At 41.0% G+C, this 21780-nt stretch overlaps 1 protein-coding gene across 2 annotated transcripts in view; it reads left to right on the top strand.

The window, feature by feature from the left end:
* Positions 1-14097, top strand: part of Top2a (DNA topoisomerase II alpha) — a 34133-nt gene extending 20036 nt beyond the window's left edge. The window contains exons 21-35 of one of the 2 annotated variants that reach the window (XM_008829443.3): positions 1752-1983; positions 2336-2470; positions 2721-2921; positions 3149-3344; positions 4121-4212; positions 4368-4520; positions 4636-4719; positions 5794-5976; positions 6480-6570; positions 9152-9298; positions 9525-9648; positions 9776-9819; positions 11993-12130; positions 12917-13116; positions 13389-14097. In XM_008829443.3, the coding sequence (XP_008827665.1) occupies positions 1752-1983; positions 2336-2470; positions 2721-2921; positions 3149-3344; positions 4121-4212; positions 4368-4520; positions 4636-4719; positions 5794-5976; positions 6480-6570; positions 9152-9298; positions 9525-9648; positions 9776-9819; positions 11993-12130; positions 12917-13116; positions 13389-13517 (2149 nt within the window). In that variant the 3' untranslated portion in view covers positions 13518-14097. Of the gene's footprint in view, positions 1-1751; positions 1984-2335; positions 2471-2720; positions 2922-3148; positions 3345-4120; positions 4213-4367; positions 4521-4635; positions 4720-5793; positions 5977-6479; positions 6571-9151; positions 9299-9524; positions 9649-9775; positions 9820-11989; positions 12131-12916; positions 13117-13388 lie in introns of both variants that reach the window. The other variant, XM_008829442.3, reaches the window with a different exon arrangement.
* Positions 14098-21780: the final 7683 nt, after the last annotated feature.

The raw sequence follows: 21780 nt of genomic DNA, 5'->3' as shown, positions 1-21780 counted from the left end.
CATACACATAAAAATAATAAAAACAATTTTTTTAAAGTCTGGGGGCTGGAGAAATGGCTCAGCAGTTAAGAACAGCGGTTGTTCTTGCAGAAGACCCGGGTTCAAATCCCAGCACCCATATGGCAGCTAACAGTTGTCTGTAACTCCAGTCCCAGGGTATCTGACAGCCTCTTCTGACCTCTGTGGGCATTGCACAACACAGGTGCACTTACCTACATGCAGGCCGTACATGCATACACATAAAATAAAAGTAATAAAATTTTTAAAAAAGAATTAAAGTCAGAGGGCCAGGGAGATGCACCTGCCACTAAACCTGATGGACGGCTGAGTTCAACCTCCAGGACCCACATAGTAGAAGTGGACAACACTCTGCAAGCTGTCCTCTGACCTCCACATGAGTCATCCTGCACGCGCACACACACACACAGCACACAACACACAAATGCAAATAAATGGAATTTTAAAAAGAAGTGTAATGGTACACATTTGTGATCCCAGAGCTGGAAAGGGGGACAGGCAGATTTCTGGGGGTGCTAACCAGCCAGCCTAGCCTAATCGCGAGCCCCAGATAAGTAAGAGATACTGTCTCAAAAAAATGAAGATGGTGAATAGCACCAAAGGAATCATACTCAAGGTTGTCTTCTGGCCTCCACATGCACATGTGTGTACTCATGTTCACTACACACAAAAAAGAAAAGACAATTTTTTAAAAATTAAAAAAAAAAATCTTTAGTTTTGTCTAAAAGACGCAATGCCATCTTTCTAATTATTCAAGCTTAAAGTTTTGGAAGTTATCCTTACTCCTTTTCTTGACACTTCATCCAACTCAGCAAAATCTAAATACTCTGCATTGGAAAAATGACAAGCCATTCATCTCATTGTACCTTTTCTCAGCACCAACTCGTTTGTTGTTGTTTTAAACAGGGCCTCCCTGTAGCCCCAGCTGGCCTGGTACTCACTATGTAGACCAGGCTGGCCTGGAACTCACAGAGATCCACCTGCCTCTGCCTTCCATATGCTGGGATTAAAGGCCTTTACCACCACACCCAGCTTGCTCAAATGTAATCTTATCAGAAAGGGATTGCTTAATTTTTCTTGGCACCCTTGTTTATTTTTGGAGACAGGGTCTCAATACACAGCCTTCGCTGGTCTGAAACTCCCTTTGTAGACCATAACTAGCCTCAAACTCAGAGATCCACCCACCTCTGCCTACTTACTTTAATTTTTTAAGAAATGAGATCTTAACTGGGCATAGTGGCATAACCTTTAATCCCAATATTCAGGAGGCAGAGCCAGGTAGAATTCCAAGTCAGTCTGGTCTACATATCAAGTTCCAGACCAGCCAGGGTTACATAATTGAGACTCTGTCTCAGAGAGAGAGAGAGAGAGAGAGGAAATCTTGGACTGGAGAGATGGCTGAGTGGGTAAATGCCAAGCATGAAGACCTGAGTTTGAATCCCCAGAACCCATGTAAAGCTGGGTGCATAGCACTTAGTATAACCCCAATGCTCCTACTGCAAGATGGGAGGTTGAAATAGGAGAATCCCTGGAAGCGGGGATAGGGGAGGTAAGAGTTCATGTCCTCAAGTGCCTGGCACATAGAAAACACTCAGTGAATAATGTTACATGTATATTAGTTAGCAAACAAAGCCAAGGAAATTTTCATTTCCTTGGTATGAGATAATACGTCTGTCTTATAAAAGCATTAAAGCCACTGTTTTCACAAGTAACATTTTTTGTTTTTCCCTTAGCCCTTTGACTAGGTTGTTATTTCCACTGAAAGACGATCACACATTGAAGTTTTTATATGATGATAATCAACGTGTTGAGCCTGAATGGTACATTCCTATTATACCCATGGTGCTGATAAATGGTGCTGAAGGAATCGGAACTGGGTGGTCTTGCAAAATCCCCAACTTTGACATTCGTGAAGTTGTAAATAATATCAGGCGTTTGATGGATGGAGAAGAACCTTTGCCAATGGTAACTAGCCTGTGTTAGGAACTTCCTTTTTCCTCAGATTTTATTTGAGTAGACCTTATGATTAAAGAGTATACAAATATAAAATTTATTTCATACTTCTGGGCATGGTAGCGCATGCCTTTAGTCCCAGCACTTGGGAGGCAGAGGCCAGTGGATCTCTGTGCATTCAAGGCCAGCCTGGTCTACATAGTGAGTTCCAGGCCAGCTGGGGCTGCAGGGAGACCCTGTCTCCAAAAGATTTTAAAAAAAAAAGAAAAATTTTATTTCACACTTTAGATTTATCGTTGAACACCTTTAATTTTTGGCTTTCTAGCATAACATTTAAAAAACTTTTTTTTTAATGTCAATATAGCTTCCAAGTTACAAGAACTTCAAGGGTACTATTGAAGAGCTAGCTTCAAATCAATATGTGATTAATGGTGAAGTAGCTATTCTGAATTCCACAACCATTGAAATCTCAGAGCTTCCCATCAGAGTGTGGACCCAGGTAAGTAAGTGGGTTTCGATTTTGTTTTGTTTTATTTTTCAATAAGAAAATAATTTTGTTGTTTATTAATACGTCTGTGTAAAACTTAAAACTTTTGGGTTTTTTTTTCCAAAAGAAACACCACCAAAATGGGATTAGCTCAGTCCATCCTTGCTGCAAACGCTCAATTTTGGTTTTATCAAGAGAAAGATATTATTGTCAACTATTCAAGAGACTGCTTACACAGAGGATTTTTATTTTTATTTTCTAGACATACAAAGAACAGGTTCTAGAACCCATGTTGAATGGCACTGAGAAGACACCCCCTCTTATAACAGACTATAGAGAATACCATACAGATACCACTGTGAAGTTTGTTGTGAAAATGACTGAAGAAAAACTGGCAGAGGCAGAGAGAGTTGGACTACACAAAGTCTTCAAACTCCAAACCAGTCTCACCTGCAACTCTATGGTGTGTCTTACTTTCTGTTAGATACATTTTTAATATTACTGGGCATGCTGGTGCACATTTATAATCACAGCATTGAGGACAATGAGACAGGATCACCATGAGTTCCAAGGCTAGGCTGGGCTATAGAGTGAGACCAACAAAAAAGATCAGTTTTAAAGGGTATCTTGGGCCAGGCTATTTTTATAAAACTCACCCAACTTACTTATTTCATCGTCTCTCTTTTCCAGGTGCTTTTTGACCATGTAGGCTGTTTAAAGAAATATGACACAGTGTTGGATATTCTAAGAGACTTCTTTGAACTCAGGCTTAAATATTATGGATTAAGAAAAGAATGGCTTCTAGGAATGCTTGGTGCGGAATCTGCTAAACTGAACAATCAGGCTCGTTTTATACTAGAGAAAATAGATGGCAAAATAATCATTGGTATGTAAACATCTATTGGGAACTTAAAGTTTGAGATAGCTTTTCCTAGATTGTTTTGTTTTGTTTATGGGGTTTTATTGGTATTGGGGATCAAATCCAGGGCCTTGTACATGTTGAGGATGTACTCTGTCACTGATCTATACCCTTAAATTGAGTGTATGAAAGGTGGTACTCCAAAACTATAATGCTAGTACTTTTTCTATCCCTCAAAGTATAATAAATTGACTGCAGCAGATCCTGAAAGAAAGGTATTACAAGAAAGGGAACCAGTGTTTCCTGCCACGCCATGATTAAGAGAACCTGTCTTTGGAGGCAGAGACAGGTAGAGCTCTGTGAGTTCAAGACCAGCCTGGTTTACATAGCGAGTTCTGGGCCAGCTGGGGCTACAGAGAGATCCTGTTTCAAAAAGACCTCCCCCTCCAAAAAAAAGAAAAAAAGGACCTATCTTTGGGCAGGTACTGCTAAAAACTTGCCCACTGAAATGGTGAAATTTAAAACCAGAGAACATAATTGAGTTACAGGCTCATCAGAAAATAAAAGTGTTGTTTTCCGTTCTTTGAAGTTATGATTAGATTAGAACTTCATACGTGATTGACCCTGGTAATTTACATTTGTCAGTGGTTTACAAAGATTTGTCCATGTACCAGGGTATAGAAATGTATGCAAAACAATGCCACTGCATTTCCAATTTTAACCTTTTGATTTAATATGGAAACAACTTATCCTTTTTTTTAAAGTCTTGCTCAAAACTTATCTTTGTTTATATTTTTTAATAGAAAATAAACCTAAAAAAGAATTAATTAAAGTTCTGATTCAGAGAGGATATGATTCAGATCCTGTGAAAGCCTGGAAAGAAGCTCAGCAAAAGGTAATTTCTTGGTTAAGTTCCATGTGTGTTTATTTATTAGCTTAAAATAACAAATTTATTCTCACATTTCTAGAGGTCATAAGTACAAAATCAAGAACCATTACTGTTTATATTTTATATTTCACATTTCCTATTCTGTTGAATTCATCCTTTAGGTTCCAGATGAAGAAGAAAATGAAGAGAGTGACAATGAAAAGAGCGACTCTGTGACGGACTCTGGACCGACCTTCAACTACCTTCTTGATATGCCTCTTTGGTATCTGACGAAGGAGAAGAAAGATGAACTGTGCAAACAGAGGAATGAAAAGGTGAATGGGATGGTACATGGCGGATATTCTGACAGTGAATTTAAAACTAAATTGTATGATGTATAAAAATATTTGTACACATTTACTAACTCAGTTTTCTGGTACTCTTATGAAGGAACAAGAGCTGGATACATTAAAGAGAAAGAGTCCATCCGACTTGTGGAAGGAGGACTTAGCTGCTTTCATTGAAGAACTAGAGGTATTTATTTTATAATGCCTATATAAAATTTTTTATTAAGAAATAATATATTCTCAGCCTGGTGTGGTGGCACACACCTTAATCCCAGCACTTGGGAGGTAGAGGCAAGCAGATCTCTGTGAGTTCAGGCCAGCTGGGGCTACAGGGAGACCCTGTCTCAAAAAGAACCACCCCTAAAAAAACAAGAAATAATGGTAAAGGTACTTGCTGTGCAAGCCCGGCAACCTGGCTGCAATCGCCAGAACCCACATAAGGGTGGAAGGAAAGAAGTAACTCCACAAAGTGGTCCTCTGACTTCCACATGTAGACTGGCAGGCCTGTCCACACATATACAAAGTAATTTTTTATTTTATGTGTATGAGTATATCACCTGCATGTAGGTAAGTACACCTGTGTTGTGCAGTGCCCACGGAGGTTAGAAGAGGGTGTCGGATCCCCTAGAACTGGAGTGATAAACAGTTGTTAGACACCATGTGAGTGCTGGGAATCGTGCCCAGGTCCTTTTTTTTAAATCACATCAAATAGGAAAGACATTATAACTAGAAAATAAAGACTGCTTGAATGGAAGACTAGCCCAGTCTTCTAAGTTAATTTATAAGGACAAACTTCACTTTAGGGTAGGCCACTCAGATAGTGTCCGAAGATCCTTGTTGCGTAAACCTTCTGAGTAACAGTTTTTCAGTATCATTTTAACATAAGAAAAAAATGTCTGATTAAGCAATATACAAACTTATATTACTGTACTTGAGTATAGATGTCCAATTCATTGTCATCAGTTGAAATAAATATACGTTAATAATGTAATTTTTATGTGTTTACAAGTATATGTACATATTTTATCCTTTATCACAGTTTCCTCTTTGTCATCAGAAAGGTTAAATGATAGGATTATGTAGGTAGAAACCCAATCTAATGCCTCCACACCTCAGTGTATACCTGCATTGCATCTTCACTGAGGTTGAGCACAAGTTGATCTAAAGTTGAACAAAGTTGAAATCTGTTGAACTGTTACCTTTTAGGTGTTAATATGCTTCTGTTTGCTTGTAAACTTGCTTGCATATTTCCCTTTTGTAGTCTATTGAAGCCAAGGAAAAACAAGATGAGCAAGTGGGACTTCCTGGAAAGGGGGGAAAAGCAAAGGGAAAGAAAGCACAAGCATCTGAAGTTCTGCCTTCTCCTCACGGAAAAAGGGTCATTCCCCAAGTGACCATGGAGATGAAAGCAGGTGCAGAAAAGAAAATTAAAAAGAAAATTAAGGTAATGCTTTGAAAACATTATACATAAAATACTTTAAGCGAAATTGTGCTTAAAATTTGAAGAAATTGTTCCAGAGAGATGGTTCAGGATGAAGGTGCCGCCACCAAGCATGTTGACCTGAGTAGTCCCTGGGACCTAGAAGGAAAAACAACTTCTACAAGTTGTCCTCTGACATCCACACACATGCTGTGACATGCATGTGTCCAGGCACATACATAAATAAATGTAATGAATGTTTTAATTAAGCAAATTATGTTATTGGACTTTACTATATCTAACTAGCTTTCTTTTTTCAAACACTTTTTTTAATGCTTAAGTATCTTGTAAAGGTCATACCTGTACCTTTAGATCTCATAGCCAAAACCCAAAGAAGAAATTTTTTTCATTGTGTGTATCTGTATATGTATGAGTATTTTGCTGTACATTGTTCCAAATATTAAGATGACAGAATCAGAATATTTAATCTTGCTGTTTTTGCTTTCTTACATGTTGCTATCTTTTAGAGTGAAAATATCGAGGGAACACCTAATGAGGATGGTCTGGAACTAGAAGGCCTCAAACAGAGATTAGGGAAGAAACAGAAAAGAGAACCAGGTATTATTCTAACATTTTAAGAAAATGGCATAAACTCAAGATTAAATAAGAGTTAAATATTGTTAGAGCCAGGCATGTGGCACATACCTTCTGTGAGTTCAAGGCCAGCCTGGTCTACATAGAAAGTTCCAGGCCAGCTGGGGCTACAGGGAGACCCTGTCTCAAAAAGACAAAAAAAAAAAAAAAAAAAAAGAGTTAAGTATTTATTGTAAAGGGGGGTTATGCCTGAATTATATTTGAACCTTTTATTGTCCTTGATAATTTATTATGAGACCGTTTTTGCAATGTATTTATTAATTTGGTAACTTGATTTATTAATTTGGTAACTTGAATTCTTTAGTTGTGATCAAGAAAGCATCCACCAATGTTATGAGATTTACTTTCTAACCAGCTGACCTGGAACTCCCTGTAGACCAGGCTGACCTCAGTGTCACAGAGATTGCTTGTCTGCCTCCTGAGTATTCCAACTAAAAGCATGCCTAGAGAGCAACATAATGCCTGGGCTATAGGAAACACTGAGTACATCAAACAGAACTAACAATTTTATAAACCATTTGATTATGACCTAGATATCTTTTTTAGCATCTTTATTGAGATACATACCAAATTCACTGATTTAAAATATGCCATTTAATGGTTTTAGAAGAGTCTATAACCCCAGAAGCTACCCATTAGTGGTCATTCTCTATGTCCAAAGCCCCTCCTCAGTAGGTAACCACTGAAAAATCTTTCCCTAGATTCACCTGTTCTAGGCATTTCACATGAATGGAATCATAATGTGGGGCCTCTTGGCTGGCTTCTTTAACTTAGCATGTTTCCAAAAATCATCTATGTAATGAGGTATATTCATATTTCATTATTTTTTTATTGCCAAATAGCATTTGAATAGCTAAAGCTTGAGTAGTCACTATTTGAAATGATTGGGGATTTGGAGATTTTGCTTAGTAGTATTGCACAAACCCAAGGCCCTAGGTTCAGTCCCCAGCATGACAGTGTGTAGCAGGGGTGGGGAGGTACTTAGAATTGGAAGTATTTCAAATTTGGGAATTTTTTGACATTCAAAATCTGAAACTGTTTATTTTTTACATTTTGTGTGTATGTGTGTGTGTCTCAACACACTTATGAAAGTCAACCGACAACGTTTGGGAGTCAATTCTCTGCTTCCACCATGTAGGACTCAGGGATTGAGCCCAGGTTCCCAAGCTTGGCAGCAGGTGCTGAGCCATCATGACAGCCCCAAATCTGAAACTTTTTGAGCCTTATGTTAGTGATAAAAATCCTTCAGATTTCCTTATTGCCAAGTATAGTGTATAAATCCTGCACTACATAGTGAGAATAAACAACAGGTTTTTTGAGGAAAATGGATAAAATTAAGCTCAATTAAGAAATATGAAATAGACAGACTGAAGCCTGATATGTGGTTACAGGCCTGTAATCCCAGTACTCAGGAGGTTCGAGCAGGATCATCAGTTTAAGGCTAGCCTGGGCAAGTATACTGAGAACCCTTACTGATAAAAACAGAAAAGATACAGGTGAACTGAAGTTCCCCTGACAAGAATATGAAAAAAAGAATTATAAACTAGTAAGAAGACTGCCTTATAATCTTTGTGAGAAAACGGGGAACATAAGAACAAGGGATGGCTCTAAGATGTTTAGTAAAGAATTACCAATACTTAATGATTTTAAAATTCCTGTCAGTTCAAGCAGCCCTCCAAGTTTAGTCCTAGCCTCTTTGCCCTTTGACCTGTCTCCCTTGTCTTGACTTTGGCTCTCCCAATAATCTCCTTGTATCTATATTTGCCTCTTTCTGATCTTCACACTGCAACCTGAAAAGGCTTTTTCAAAGTTAAGCACAATAGTGTTCATCTATAATCCCAGCACTTGGGAGGTAGAGGCAGGAAAGTCAAGGCTAGTCTCAACCACATAGTGTTCAAGGCCAGTCTAGGCTACATAAAACCCAGACTAAATAACAACAAAAATCTTTAAAATCCAAATATGATCATAATTGGTACTCCTAAGAAAGCTATCAACTCTCCCCTGACTTCTGATTTCTGGCCATAGTGGAATGTCAGTTTTCCAAGTGCACTGTTTCCTCCCAGGACTTTTGTACACACTATTAGTTAACTCTAACGAACCTTCAGATCTTAGCTCAAGCATCTATTTCCTAGGGAACTCTGATGTTTATATATTTAACATTACGACTATAATTATTTATGGAATTTATGAACAAACTCTACACTCTGTAGGAACAGGACATGTATCTGTTTCTACTCATGATGGAATCCTTAGCATTGATAGTCCCCAAGAAATATCTGAAGGATATGTAGATAATACATGAAGAAGCCTGAGTCTGAAAGTATACAAATGTGTTTCAAAACTTTTTTTTTTTTTTTTTTTTGTCTTTTTTTGAGATAGGGTCTCCTTGTAGTCCCAGCTGGACTGGAACTTGCTATGTAGACCAGGCTGGCCTTGAACTAACAAAGATTGCCTGCCTCTGTCTCCCAAGCGCTGGAATTAAAGGCATGCACCCACCTGGCTGTTTAATTTTTTTAAATGTGCTTAATGTCTACCTGCCTCCTAGGTACAAAGAAGCAAACTACATTGCCATTTAAGCCCATCAAAAAAGGGAAAAAGAGAAACCCCTGGTCTGATTCTGAATCGGATATGAGCAGTACTGAAAGTAATTTTGATGTCCCTCCACGAGAAACAGAGCCACGAAGAGCTGCAGGTAAGGAAACGCAGAGAACACGCTACGTGTGCTGCAGGCTTTGAGCAGCCCATAATGTCAGGGTACTGAAGCCCCACTCTTAGAGCAGCAAATTAAATTTTGAGAAAAATTGAAGCATCTTTTATGAGAATAAAATGAAGTTTATACATACTCGTGAAATGCTTTATCAGTGTTTAACTGTTTCTGCTCTGCTCTTTGATTCCTTATAAATGTGTGTTTTTAACAGCAAAAACCAAATTCACAATGGATTTGGATTCAGATGAAGATTTCTCAGATTTTGATGAAAAAAATGAAGATGAAGACTTTTTGCCATCTGATGCTAGTCCACCTAAAACCAAAACTCCCCCAAAGTAAGTATTTTTACCTAATAAATAATTTATCATGCTTATTTTTAATAGTAGGTAATATGTTTATTGGTCTTTGTTGTTTGACCACCTAGAATTGGTCCTCAAGATGTCTTTTTGGGTTTTTTTTCAGAAATACTAAAAAAGCACTAAAGCCACAGAAAAGTACTATGTCAGGTATGTATTTAAGTAAAATGATTAGGGGACTAGGGAGATAGCTCTGTCAGTAAGTGCTTAATAGGCAAGCATGATAACCTGTGTTTGAACTCAAAAGCATATACACAGAATCCTAGCACTGGAAGGGCTAAAACAGGAGGATCCCTGGGGCTTAGTGGCCAGCCAGCCAGTCAGCTTAGAAGATCAATGAGCTCCAAGTTCAGTGAGAGGCCTTGCCTCAAAAGATTGGAGAGCAATTGAGATAAACAACTGATACCCACCTCTGGCCTCCACATGCATATGCAAACAGAGATACCCACATAAACACATGCATGTAAAAATTAACAGACTGCCTTGTTAGAGCACTTAGATCCAGTTAGGTTCTAATAATGGCTACATTAGCCAAGCACTTCATTTTAAAATACACTTGAATTCCTGTTAGCATTCTACTGTTACTGGTCATTTAGTTTTGTTTTGCACTAATAGAGCCCACATTCAGTGTACTGAAAGTACACATAATGCTTGCCAAGTACTGCGTGATGACATTTTAAAAAATACTGGGGCTGGAGAGATGGCTCAGTGGTTAAGAGCGCTGACTGCTCTTGCAGAGGACCCAGGTTCAATTCCCAGCACCCACATGGTGGCTACGAACCATCCTTAATTCCAGTTCCAGGGGAATCCAAAGCCCTCTTCTGACCTCCTCGGCATTGCCTGACACAGGTGCGCTCACATACATGCAGGCAGTATACTCATACACAAAATAAAAGTAATAAATGAAATATTTTTTAAAATAATAAAATAAATACTGAGCTGGAGAGATGGCTCTGACCTTGCAGAAGACCTGGGTTCGAATCCCAGTACCCACATGGCAACTAACAACTGTCCGCAACTCCAGTTCCGGGGATCTGACAGCCTCTTCTGTCCTCTGCAGGCATTGCACAATACAGTGCACTTACCTACATGCAAGCAATACATGCATATACATAAAATAAAATATTTTTTATAAGAGAGCACTGTTGCCGGGAGTGGTGATGCACGCCTTTAATCCCAGCACTCCGGAGGCAGAGGTAGGGGGATCTCTGTGAGTTCAAGGCCAGCCTGGTCTACATAGTGAGTTCCAGGACAGCTGGGGCTACAGGGAGACCCTGTCTCAAAGACCCAAAAGAAAAGAGCACTGTTGCTCTGCCAGTGGACCCAAGTTCAATTCCCAGCAACTATATCAGGTGGCTGTCATTCTGGCCTCCACAGGTATCTGTACACACATATACACATAATTTAAAATCCTTAAAATAAGTAAATAATGGGACTAGAGATATGGCTCAGGAGTTAAGAACACTGGCTGTTCCTGTAGAAGACCCAGGTTTGAATCCCAGCACCCACATGGCAGCTAACAACTGTCCTTAACTCCAGTCCCAGGGGATCTGACAGCCTCTTCTGACCTCTGCAGCATTGCATGACATGGGTGTACTCACATACATGCAGACAATGCACACATACACATAAAATAAACATAATAAAATATATTTAAAAAAAAAAAAAAGTAAATAGCTTGTTAAGAATTCTGAATTTGGCTAAGCCGGGTGTGGTGACACACACCTTTAGTCCCAGCACTCGGAGGCAGAGGCAGGTGGATCTCTGAGTTCGAGGCCAGTCTGGTCTCCATAGCAAATTCAGGCCTGCTGTGGCTACAGGGAGACTGTCTCAAAAAGGAAAAAAATAAAAAAATTCAGAATTTGGGCCTGGAAAGATGGTTACGTAGTTAAAAGCACTGTCTGTTCTTGCAGAGGACCTGGGTTCAGTTCCCAACACTCACATGGCAACTGACTCCCACCTATAACTCCAGTTCCAGGGGATCCACTGCCCTCTCTGGCCTCCACAGGCATTGCACATATGGGTATACTTAGGTATATGTAGGCAAAGCACTCACACACATAAAACAAAAATAATTTTTTTAACTTCAAAATTAGAGCAAAGTTCTAAGAGTTATTTAAAATATTCAAGAAGGCACGCTAGGGCACACCTTTAATCCCAGCAGTCAGGAGGCAGAGGCAGATTTCTATTTTGATTGAGGCCAGCTTGGTCTACATAGCAAGTTCTAGGCTACAAGGAGAACCCGTTAGGACTGCATACCAGGGACAAAGCAGTAAACGGACTTATTGTTGCTTAATATGTACTATTTTCCTTTCTGAAGTAGTTGACCTGGAAACTGATGATATTAAGGACAGTGTACCGCCTTCTCCGAGCCCTCCTGTTGCCAACTTCCCAGTTGAAACTGAAGTTTTAAAACTACCTTCTAAAAAGAATGTGACAGTGAAGAAGACGGCAACAAAAAGTAAGCTGAGTCTGCTATGTTAGAGGGTCAATTATTAGATTAACTTTCGTAAGTCAATTTTTTTATTCTGCAAATTTCTATTAATACTAAACACTATCCAAATAGGAACAGTGTCTTTTAGATCCTTATTACCAAAAAAGATAATTAGGTTTAAGATCGCTATGTTTTTCAGATTCTAGGCATTATCTAGATCATTTCTTTGATAGGGAAAGGATTTATGAGCAGTTGGAAATACTCAGTGTAAGACCATTTAAAAATTAAGGCTGGTGGGGCTTCAGAGATGACTTACTGGTTAATAGCCTGTACTGCTCTTGCAGAGGAGGTCTAGGATTCAAGTTCGATTCCCAGCATCCATGTCAGGTAGCTAACAGCTGCTTGTAACTCCAGCTCCAGGAGGATTTGATTCCTCTGGCCTCCTCAGGCACCTGCACTTGTATGCACAGACACAGATACACATAATTAAAAATAGAAATTAAAAAATAAGGCTAGGGACTTAGCTCAGTTAGTAGAGTACCTTCCTGACATGTATGTAGCCCTGGATTCCATCTTCAGCACTGCATAAACCAGCTGTGGTGTACTTCTATAACCCCAGTACTGGAGAGGAAGAGGGGAAGAGTCTCTGGAGCTTGCTGGCCAGCCAGTCTAGCTTGATTGGTGAGCTGCAGGCAAGTGAGAGACCCTGTCTCAAAAAGTAAGGTGAAGAAGTAATTGAGGAAGATGTAAGGAAGTTTACAATAGGAAGTTTCCGCTAAGAGTGACTATGATAAATCCATGTGTTGATTACAGGTCAGTCTACCACCTCCACTGCTGGTACCAAAAAAAAAACTGCACCAAAAGGGACCAAATCAGACTCAGCCTTGTATTCTGGCAGCCTAGGAAAGCCTGAGCCTGCCAAAACCAAGATCCGTCGCAAAAGGAAGCCATCTACTTCTGATGACTCCGACTCTAATTTTGAGAAAATAATTTCTAAAGCTGCCACAAGCAAGGTATTAATCCCCATTTAATCCTTTTGCTCTAGATGTTTTGAAGTACGTTTGCTCTTCATTTTGCATATCTTTTAAGAAAATAATTTTAAACTATAACTCATTAGTTTTTTCCATATGCAATTTAGTTATAACAAAATTAAATATATCAGTCACCAGGACAGTTGCTTCGGACCTTTTTCTTAACAGTAGTAGAGAACGGAACACCCTGGATTGTAGTCTGGAACTATGCTATTGTGTTAACATCGTGCAAATTACTTGGGTTTTCTCTTTAGAAACCTAAGGGAGAGAGTGAAGCCTTCCATCTGGACGTGGATTCAGCTGTGGCTCCCCGGGCAAAATCTGGACGAGCAAAGAAACCTATTAAGTACCTGGAAGAGTCAGATGAAGACGATCTTTTTTAAAATGTGAGGTGATTATTTTAAGGAATGGTTTTACTGAGCCAGGTTGGTTTTACAGTTACTTGAAGTTCTTCCTCCCTCTCTGAATTTAGTTTGGGGAAGACATTTTTTACAAAGCTATCAAAGTGGATGGCGCCCTTGGCCGCCAGCTTCTTATACAACATACTGTCATCGCCATCTCCTGGGCACTGTTCTCTGCTTTGTCTATGTTTTGTCTGTTTTCTTTGGTCTTTAAAATCTAGTTTTTAAATTCTTCTGAATGCCAAAAAATCGTATGGTCACTTGAGCATAAGAGTTTACTGGCCATTTATTAAGCTAAAACAGGAACACTTCTAAAGGTGTCTCTCCGCCTCCTTTCCTAGTTTCACTAAATATGCACCAGCTTGGTCTGCCCTGTTTTCAGTTTTATAGGCAGTATGCCATCACGTAGAACTGGAGAGTTCTAGTACAACAATACTTTGCTCAGCCTTTTATGTGATGCGATTTTGGTCAAGCAATGTGAAATTGCTTATATCCTTTTGCATCTCATCAGAAGCTGAAGAAATCCACCTTGGCTGTATCTGTGTGACCTCACCACAGACAGCGTGATGAAGAAAATAAGGCCAGTTAGACTATGTCAACTCTTGACTTTCCTCGTGCTGCCTTAGGTAGAATCCACAAAACACCAAGTTTCTTGGGCGCATGGGATTGCAGGAAAAGAGGCAACATTGCTCAGATCTGAGATACTAGATGAACACCATGCTCAACTGTGAGGCATAGATCCATTTCGAGAAGTCTTCAGAATTTCAACGTAAGACCTTTCTGTATTGTTAATGTACGTTACTTGATGTTATCAATGTTTTTGTAAATATTTACTATGTTTTCATATGTAGCTTAATTCCAACAATTTTGTACTTTAATAAATGTTCTAAACATTGCAACCGATTCGTTCCCTGTATTTTTAAAAAAGCACATCATCACATCCCCTTCTGTGCTCAAAATATAGCCTCTTCACTTCCTCTGCAGCATTGTTAACAGTCATATTCTCCAAGACTGACAGCCTTTGTCCCTGGGAAGAGACCCAAGAGATAAGTACTGTGACCTGATTAAGTCCAGTAAGGTTCCCCCCGCCCCCAGGATTTTATACATAGGTACTAAATTCTTCATGTCCTATACAGTGAGTTATTTATTTTTCAAATTTTATTTATTTTATTTTATGTGTATGCATATATTACCTGCATGTATATAAGTGCACCTGTGTCATGCAATGCTCAGGGAGGAGAGAAGAGGCTGTCGGATCCCCTGGAACTGGAGTAATGGACAGTTGTTAGCGGCCATGTGGGTGCTGGGATTCAGAACCAGGTCTTCTGCAAGAACAGCCAGTGTTTTTAACTGCTGAGCCATCTCTCCAGCCCCCCATGTTAGTTTTTTAAATGCGTGTATCAAAACTGGGCATCGTGGTACAACACCTTTAATCCCAGCACTTGGGAGACAGAGGCAGGTTGGATCTCTGAGTTCAAGACCAGCCTGGTCTACATAGCGAGTTCCAGGTTAGCTGGAGCTACAGGGAGACCCTGTCTCAAAAAGGCCAAAAAATAAGAAAAATACATATATTAGAGCTGGAGGTGGAGCTCTTTTGGTAGAGTGTTTGCCCAGCATGCATGAATTCCTCAGTTTAATCCCTACCACCACATAAATAAAAACAAGGGGACTGGAAAGATGGCTCAGTGGTTAAGAGCACATATTGTTCTTCCTGAGGACCTGAGTTTCGTTCCCAGAACGTGTCAGGAGCTCCCACGCCTATAACTCCAGCTCCATGGGATCTTATGCTTTCTTCTGGCCTCTAAGGGCGCTTTACTCATGTGCACAAACCCACGCACAGTTAAAAATAATAAATGTGCCAGGCGTGGTAGCACATGCCTTTAATCCCAGCACTTGGGAGGCAGAGGCAGGTGGATCTTTTTGAGTTCAAGGCCAGCCAGCCGGGTCTACATGTGAGTTCCAGGACAGCTGTGGGTTCCAGGACAGCTGGGGCTACAAGGAGACCCTGTCTCAAAAAGACCAAATAATAATAAATATTAGAAATCATGTAACTTAAAAAATGATTTACCATTTTAACAATCCACATGGCTGCTAACAACTGTAACTCCAGTTCCAGGGGAATCTAATACCCCATCTGGCCTCCTCCACCATTGCATGACATGGGTGTACTTACATATCTGTAGGCAATACACTCATACACATAAAATAAAATTTCTTTTTAAAAAAGCTGAAAAAAAAAATTAGTTCCAGATGAAAATCAAATACATAATACAGGAAGACCAAGGGGTTGGGTTAGACCAAGGCCAATACCCTGATTATGATACAGTTTTTGTTAAAAAGCTCAAAACTGCAAAATAGGGGAATGGGCAAAATTAACAAGGATCATCGATCATTTTTTGTGCTTACAGTACAAGGGATTGAACATGGCCTTGCACCAATACCAGGAAAGTGCTGGACCTCTGAGCCACACCCTAGTCCTAACCATTCCTTAACATTGCATGTGAATCTGTTACCTCAAAGCCACACTCAAATATATTTACCTAGGTGTCTATAATAAAATGGAAAGTTATCAAAATGCTCAACAGAGGGCATGATAAAACAGCTGGATTGAACATAGTAAATCTAGAATGCCAGCTAAGAATGATCATGTGCTTGTGTTGACATGCAAAGTGGTCCACGACATGGCTGCGTGAAAGGCTGCAGTCAAGTATTTGTTTACAAAATAAGTGAAGAAAAGCATGTAAATCCTCTAAAAAATATTTCACAAAAAGTGTGTTCCTGATTGGTAAAATTCCTAACCGAAAGAAAAGTTAATAAATTGCCTATTCACTATTCCTGAAATTTTTTTTAAAACCTACTACTAATAAACTTGGTGTCTACAGACATTTAGCTCCTTTCTAGAATTTCCTTTTTTCCTAGACATTTGAAACATTGCTTATACATGTAGAATGCCCTGGCTACCTCTGGAACTGCTGCTGGCCTCATCCGCCTCTGAGATTACCGAGGCCACTCCCGGATCACCCACTCTGGAAACGCAGGGAGAACTGTTTCAGGTAGCCTGTCCTGCTTGAGTGTCTCCCAGAAAACGGAACATGTATGTAGATTTCTGCAGCTGCATCCACTTTCTCATGTCCTAAGCCCCTGTATGACCTCTAACTCCATATTCGCGGTACAATGGCCTTCAATTCCGTAAGAAGGCTGCTGTCACTCACTGCAGTGAAAAACAGTCTTGTGCTGCTGAAGGTCTGGTACTGGCCTATCTTCCCAACCCTGCTTTCCTTCCCAATCCCTAAAACCTACTGTTTTGGGGCCTGTCCCTACAGCCCAAGCCCTCTAGACCCAACTCCTGAAGGTCACTGATGACTCCAGTTCTGGCAACTGACCAGCCAGCAGCCTAGCTGAGTCTTTTAAGCCCACCAGACAGGTACACCCACCCATCCATCACTCTCAAGAGCCTCCTACTTCTACTGTCCTTACCCAATCCTGGAACACAACCTACTGGGAGCACAGGTATCCACCCACCCTACTTTTGCACTAAATGACCACCCATCATGACCAGGGACCCCTGAGGTCCTAGTGGCTTGACTGTCTACGTAGGGGGGCAAGCCTTATCTAGAGGTTTTATTGGCTTCCGTGTCAACCCAGGTTGGACTCAGGAGAAGGACAAGACAATCTTTTACTTCCTTCCTCTCCCTGCTTCCCTCCTCCTCAGACTTTGCCAGACCTCCAGACAAGAGGCCACTCCTCTCCATTTACCTCTGCATTGAGTCCACCAGGCCGAGATAAGGTAATTCTTGGGCCTTCTTGGAGGCACTCCATCAGGTCCTGGGAACTGAGAGTTCCCCAGGTGCTGAGATTAAGGTGGCTCAGAAGCTCCAGGAGCTTCCAACTGGGTCGTTGTCTTTTGAGCTTCCTGGAGTCCAAGAGGCAAGGGATGCCCACTCCTAGACCCAAGGACGTTTGTGGTCAATCCCTAACCCTGAGGAGCACCTTGAGTGACAGGATCTGATGATTCTTACCTTGTTCCTGAGCCCATGTCAGTTCCAAAGAACACGCCCTTAGCCTGTCAAAGGTCTCATCTAAAAAAAAACATTTGGGAAACCTCAGACTGGCCACACTTGGTTTTCCATACAAATCTGACCACAATACACATTGGATAAATGGCCACCACTGCCACAATTTGAAACTTTCAAGTTTGATAATTTAATTGATCTAAATAACTTTACCAAACAAAATAGAGATGGGTCCGGGGTTCCCTATATTCAAGACTTCTTCACCCTCAGGGCTAGCCTCTGTAAACCTTGCCGTACTTATCAAATTCTTCCAGGTTAACCAAATCCTTTGCCTGTTCTCCTTTACCTGCCTTAGCTTCTCGGTCACACAAACACATGCCCCGGCCTTTCTCTTTGTTCCTCTGGGTAAATTTAAATTCCTGTAACTTCTCTCTGCAAATTCCTAGGGCGGGTGGCTCCATCCCCAGCTGGCCAATCACTTTTCTCTGCCCTGCACAGATCTGAGGCTTCCCACTTAAAGCAGTTCTGCCTCCTGGCGACTGTCAAGGGTTTTTCTGTTTGTTCCTCTTGCTTCTCTCTACGGCTTTTGTTGGGCCCTTCCGCTGTCTGCAGGTCACTACTAGCAGGTCTTCTCTACTGCTCCACCCAAAACCTGCTCCTTAGGCCAGCTGTAGCTCACAGAAGCTACAACAAATCTTAAAACATAAGAACAATGCTATTTTAGTCCCTGGACTATGGACACTTAGTCATGTGTCTGCCCTCTTCCAATTCTTTGTTTCATTTTTATCTTACAGTTATAAGTCAAGAAACATTTAAAAAATATTTTATTTTTATTTTATGTGTATGAGTGTATTGCCTGCATGTATGTGAGTGTACCCATGTCGTGCAATGCTGCAGAGGTCAGAAGAGGGCTTCAGATTCTCCTGGAACTGAAATTAAGGATGGTTCATAGCCACCATGTGGGTGCTGAGAACCAAACCCGGGTCCTCTGCAAGAGCAGTCAGTGCTCTTAACCGCTGAGCCGTCTCTCCAGCCCCCAAGAAACATTTTTATAGGTTAATTAGGTTAAATAGACCCTCTAAAAATGGCCCAGGATAATTTGACCCTAAAGCCTGCAACATTCCAAACTCTTCCATCATGAAAATTCTAGTCATTTAGCCTTAAAGTTACAACTTCTTTCAAAAACTGTTTACATCTCCTTTTATTTTGCATTGCATCCTCTTATTAATCCATTCTACTGGTAAAAATTCCCACAAAACTTTTATTTATGTTTCATTTCTGACACTTTAGATTGTTTTCAGTATTTCTTACTTCCTCTGTTTCATTTCACTAAGTGATTTATTGCCTTTAAAAAAAAACTTTTAAGTTTTTACACTGTTTTAACTTGTTTCTAAAATCATTTACTGGTTTTAGAATATTTTATAGCCAGGCATGGTGGTGCACGCCTTTAATCCCAGCACTCAGGAGGCAGAGGCAGGTGGATCTCTGTGAGTTCAAGGCCAGCCTGGTCTACATAGTGAGTTCCAGGACAGCTGGGGCTACAGGGAGACCCTGTCTCAAAAAGACCAAAAAAAAAAAACTTTATTATTTTTATTTTATGTATATGCATGTATTGCCTGCATGAAGGTAAGTGTACCTGTGTTGTGCAATGCCCACAGAGGTCAGAAGAGGCTGTCAATATCCCCTGGGACTGGAGTTACAGACAGTTGTTAGCTGCTGGGATTGTTGTTAGGTTGTTAGTTGTTAGGGTGCTGGGATTCAAACCCAGGTTTTCTGCAAGAACAACCAGTTCTTAACTGCTGAGCCATCTCTCCAGCCCCTATAATACTAGTTTTTATCAAGATCTTGCTCTCTGCCATCAAGCTCTGCCCTGAGTTCCACTCCCTACTCCTGCCTGGCAAATTTGTTTTCAGGTCTCCTGTCTCCTGAGGAACCACCATCCTCCAAGCTTTAGCTTCCATTCTGTCTGTGGGATCGCCACCCCCCACTTCTCTGTCTGTGGGATCTCCACCCCACCCTTGTCTGTCTGTGGGATCCCCCCACCCTTCACCCTTGCCTTCACTGTCACACTCATAAGATTTATTGTAAATCTCAATTTGGTAAGGTGTTTCTTTAGACAATTATTTCTCACTGATTTTGTTCTTAATAAAAAATGCTACTCAGGTGTACGATTCCAAATCTTGGCCTAGTTCAACACTGCAGTGCCTACCTGCTGCCAAAAAGACAAGCCCACTGTTGTTCTTACACAAATTAAATAAGCATAAAATTTCCTCTCCTCTCCCTGTCTGGAAGCCATTTGGGAGGAAACTCACACTGTGATTCTAGCCACTCCAACAACTATCAAAGACCTCAAAGGCAGAGCCTGAGTCCATCTGTGGCAGCCAGAAGAAAAATGAGGAGAAATCCAATAGATGGATGCTTTTAAAAGCCCTCATCAAGAAATTCTAATGAACTTTAATTTGAGCATTTAAAATTCACCCTGTTCTCCTGGTTCCCTGCCTAGAACCTGTGTCTAACTATTCCTGCCTTTACTTCTCCTTCCCATCTCCTCCAAGGCACAGGTCAAGGACTCTCTTTTTCTCAGTAGCTAACAGTTATACAATTTGGGGGTCTTTTAGTTAGACCAGCTGAAGGGGTACCACAGTTGCCACACTCCTGTTCAGCACAGAAGTCAGAGCAACCAGCGCCCCAATTCCATATTGGCAATCAGGGTTACCTCTTCAGAGAGAGGAGTAATGAGAATAGGAGATAGAAATTGGCTAGACAGTTTTAGGGTGAAGACCCCAAAAGAAAATAGCTAGCTTCTTTCTGGCTGAGAGCTGAAAATTCCCTTGGATCTGGGAGTAAACCGGTCCCTACCTGAGGCTACGGATGCCAAATCTATTTAATCCAAAGATGTCTATACTTCTGTAATAACTAGAGGCTGGGGATGCCAATAAGGAGTTCTGGGCTTTTTTTGGTTTGTTTTTTTTTTAATGTGTCTGTGTGTATTGCCTGCATGTAGGTAAGTGTACCCATGTTATGCAATGTCTGTGGGTCCGTCAGATCCCCTGGAACTGGAGTTACGGACAGTTGTTAGCTGCCATGTGGGTGCTGGGATTCAAACCCTGGTCTTCTGTAAGAACAGCCAGTGTTCTTAACTGCTGAGCCATCTCTCAAGCCCCAAGGAGTTCTGCTTTTTTTCCATCTATCTCGCTTCTTCCCAAAATACTATCCTACTCCTGGAAGACATGCTGAGGACAGGACCAGAACCTCAATGGACCTGGACACCTGGAACGAGGACTGGACTGCCCAGCTCATTTCCCCTCCCCTCTTCCTTCCACTAAACCCTTATTGACTCCCAAGTAATGGGATCATTGTACTATGCTTAATCTATTGTCTCCGAAGACTCTTACAGAATCTCCAGACTGAGTGGCCTATATAACTGCTCAAGCCACTACCTGAGACCAAATTAAGACTATGTTCCTGCTCCCTACCACCTGAGGACTCCTCAGCAAAAAGAAAATGATGCCCCCATTCCCTTCTTTCTATGTCTTCAGGGTCTGGAATGACAAAATGCCCTGGCTGTTTCTGAAACTGCTGCTGGCCTCATCTGCCTCTGAGATTATTGCTGGCCATACTCATCAGTCACACCTAGGTTGGCCATTCCCGGCTTCAGGGAAACAGTTTCAGGTAGCCTGTTGCTCAAGGTAGCCTATCCTGCTTAAGCAAGTGTCTCCTGGAAAATGAAATACTAGACTCTGGCAGCCACATCCACTTCCTCATGCCCTAGCCTCCATATGATCTCTAACTCTCCATATTCACAGCTCAGTGGCTTCCATCCCGAAGAAAGGCTGCTGTCACTCGCTGCACTGAATAAATGCAGTCTTGTTCTGCTGAAGGCCTGGCACTGGTCTATTTTCCCAGCTCTGCTTTCCTTCCCAATCCCTAAAACCTAACAAATATGTTGCGAATGAGTAGTTATTGAGAGAAGGAATTAGAAATCCTCATTAAAGGACTGAAGAGTCACGCACCATGATGCTCGCCTTTAATCCCAGCACTCGGGAGGCAGAGGCAGGTGGAGCTCTGTAAGATCAAGGGCAGCCTGGTCTACATAGTGAGTTTTAGGTCAGCTGGGCCTTCAGGGAGGCCCTGTGTCAAAAAAACAAAAAAGAGACTGGAGCGATGGTTCTGGGTAAAGTGCTAGCTGCCCAGCACAAGGACCTGAGTTTGGATATCTAGCACTCATGTAA

Source organism: Nannospalax galili, unplaced genomic scaffold, assembly GCF_000622305.1.
Source record: "Nannospalax galili isolate Female #2095 unplaced genomic scaffold, S.galili_v1.0 scaffold1274, whole genome shotgun sequence".
Classification (NCBI taxonomy): Eukaryota; Metazoa; Chordata; class Mammalia; order Rodentia; family Spalacidae; genus Nannospalax; species Nannospalax galili.
The sequence above is the reverse complement of the archived record's forward strand: the minus strand, read 5'-3'. Positions and strand labels throughout refer to the sequence as shown.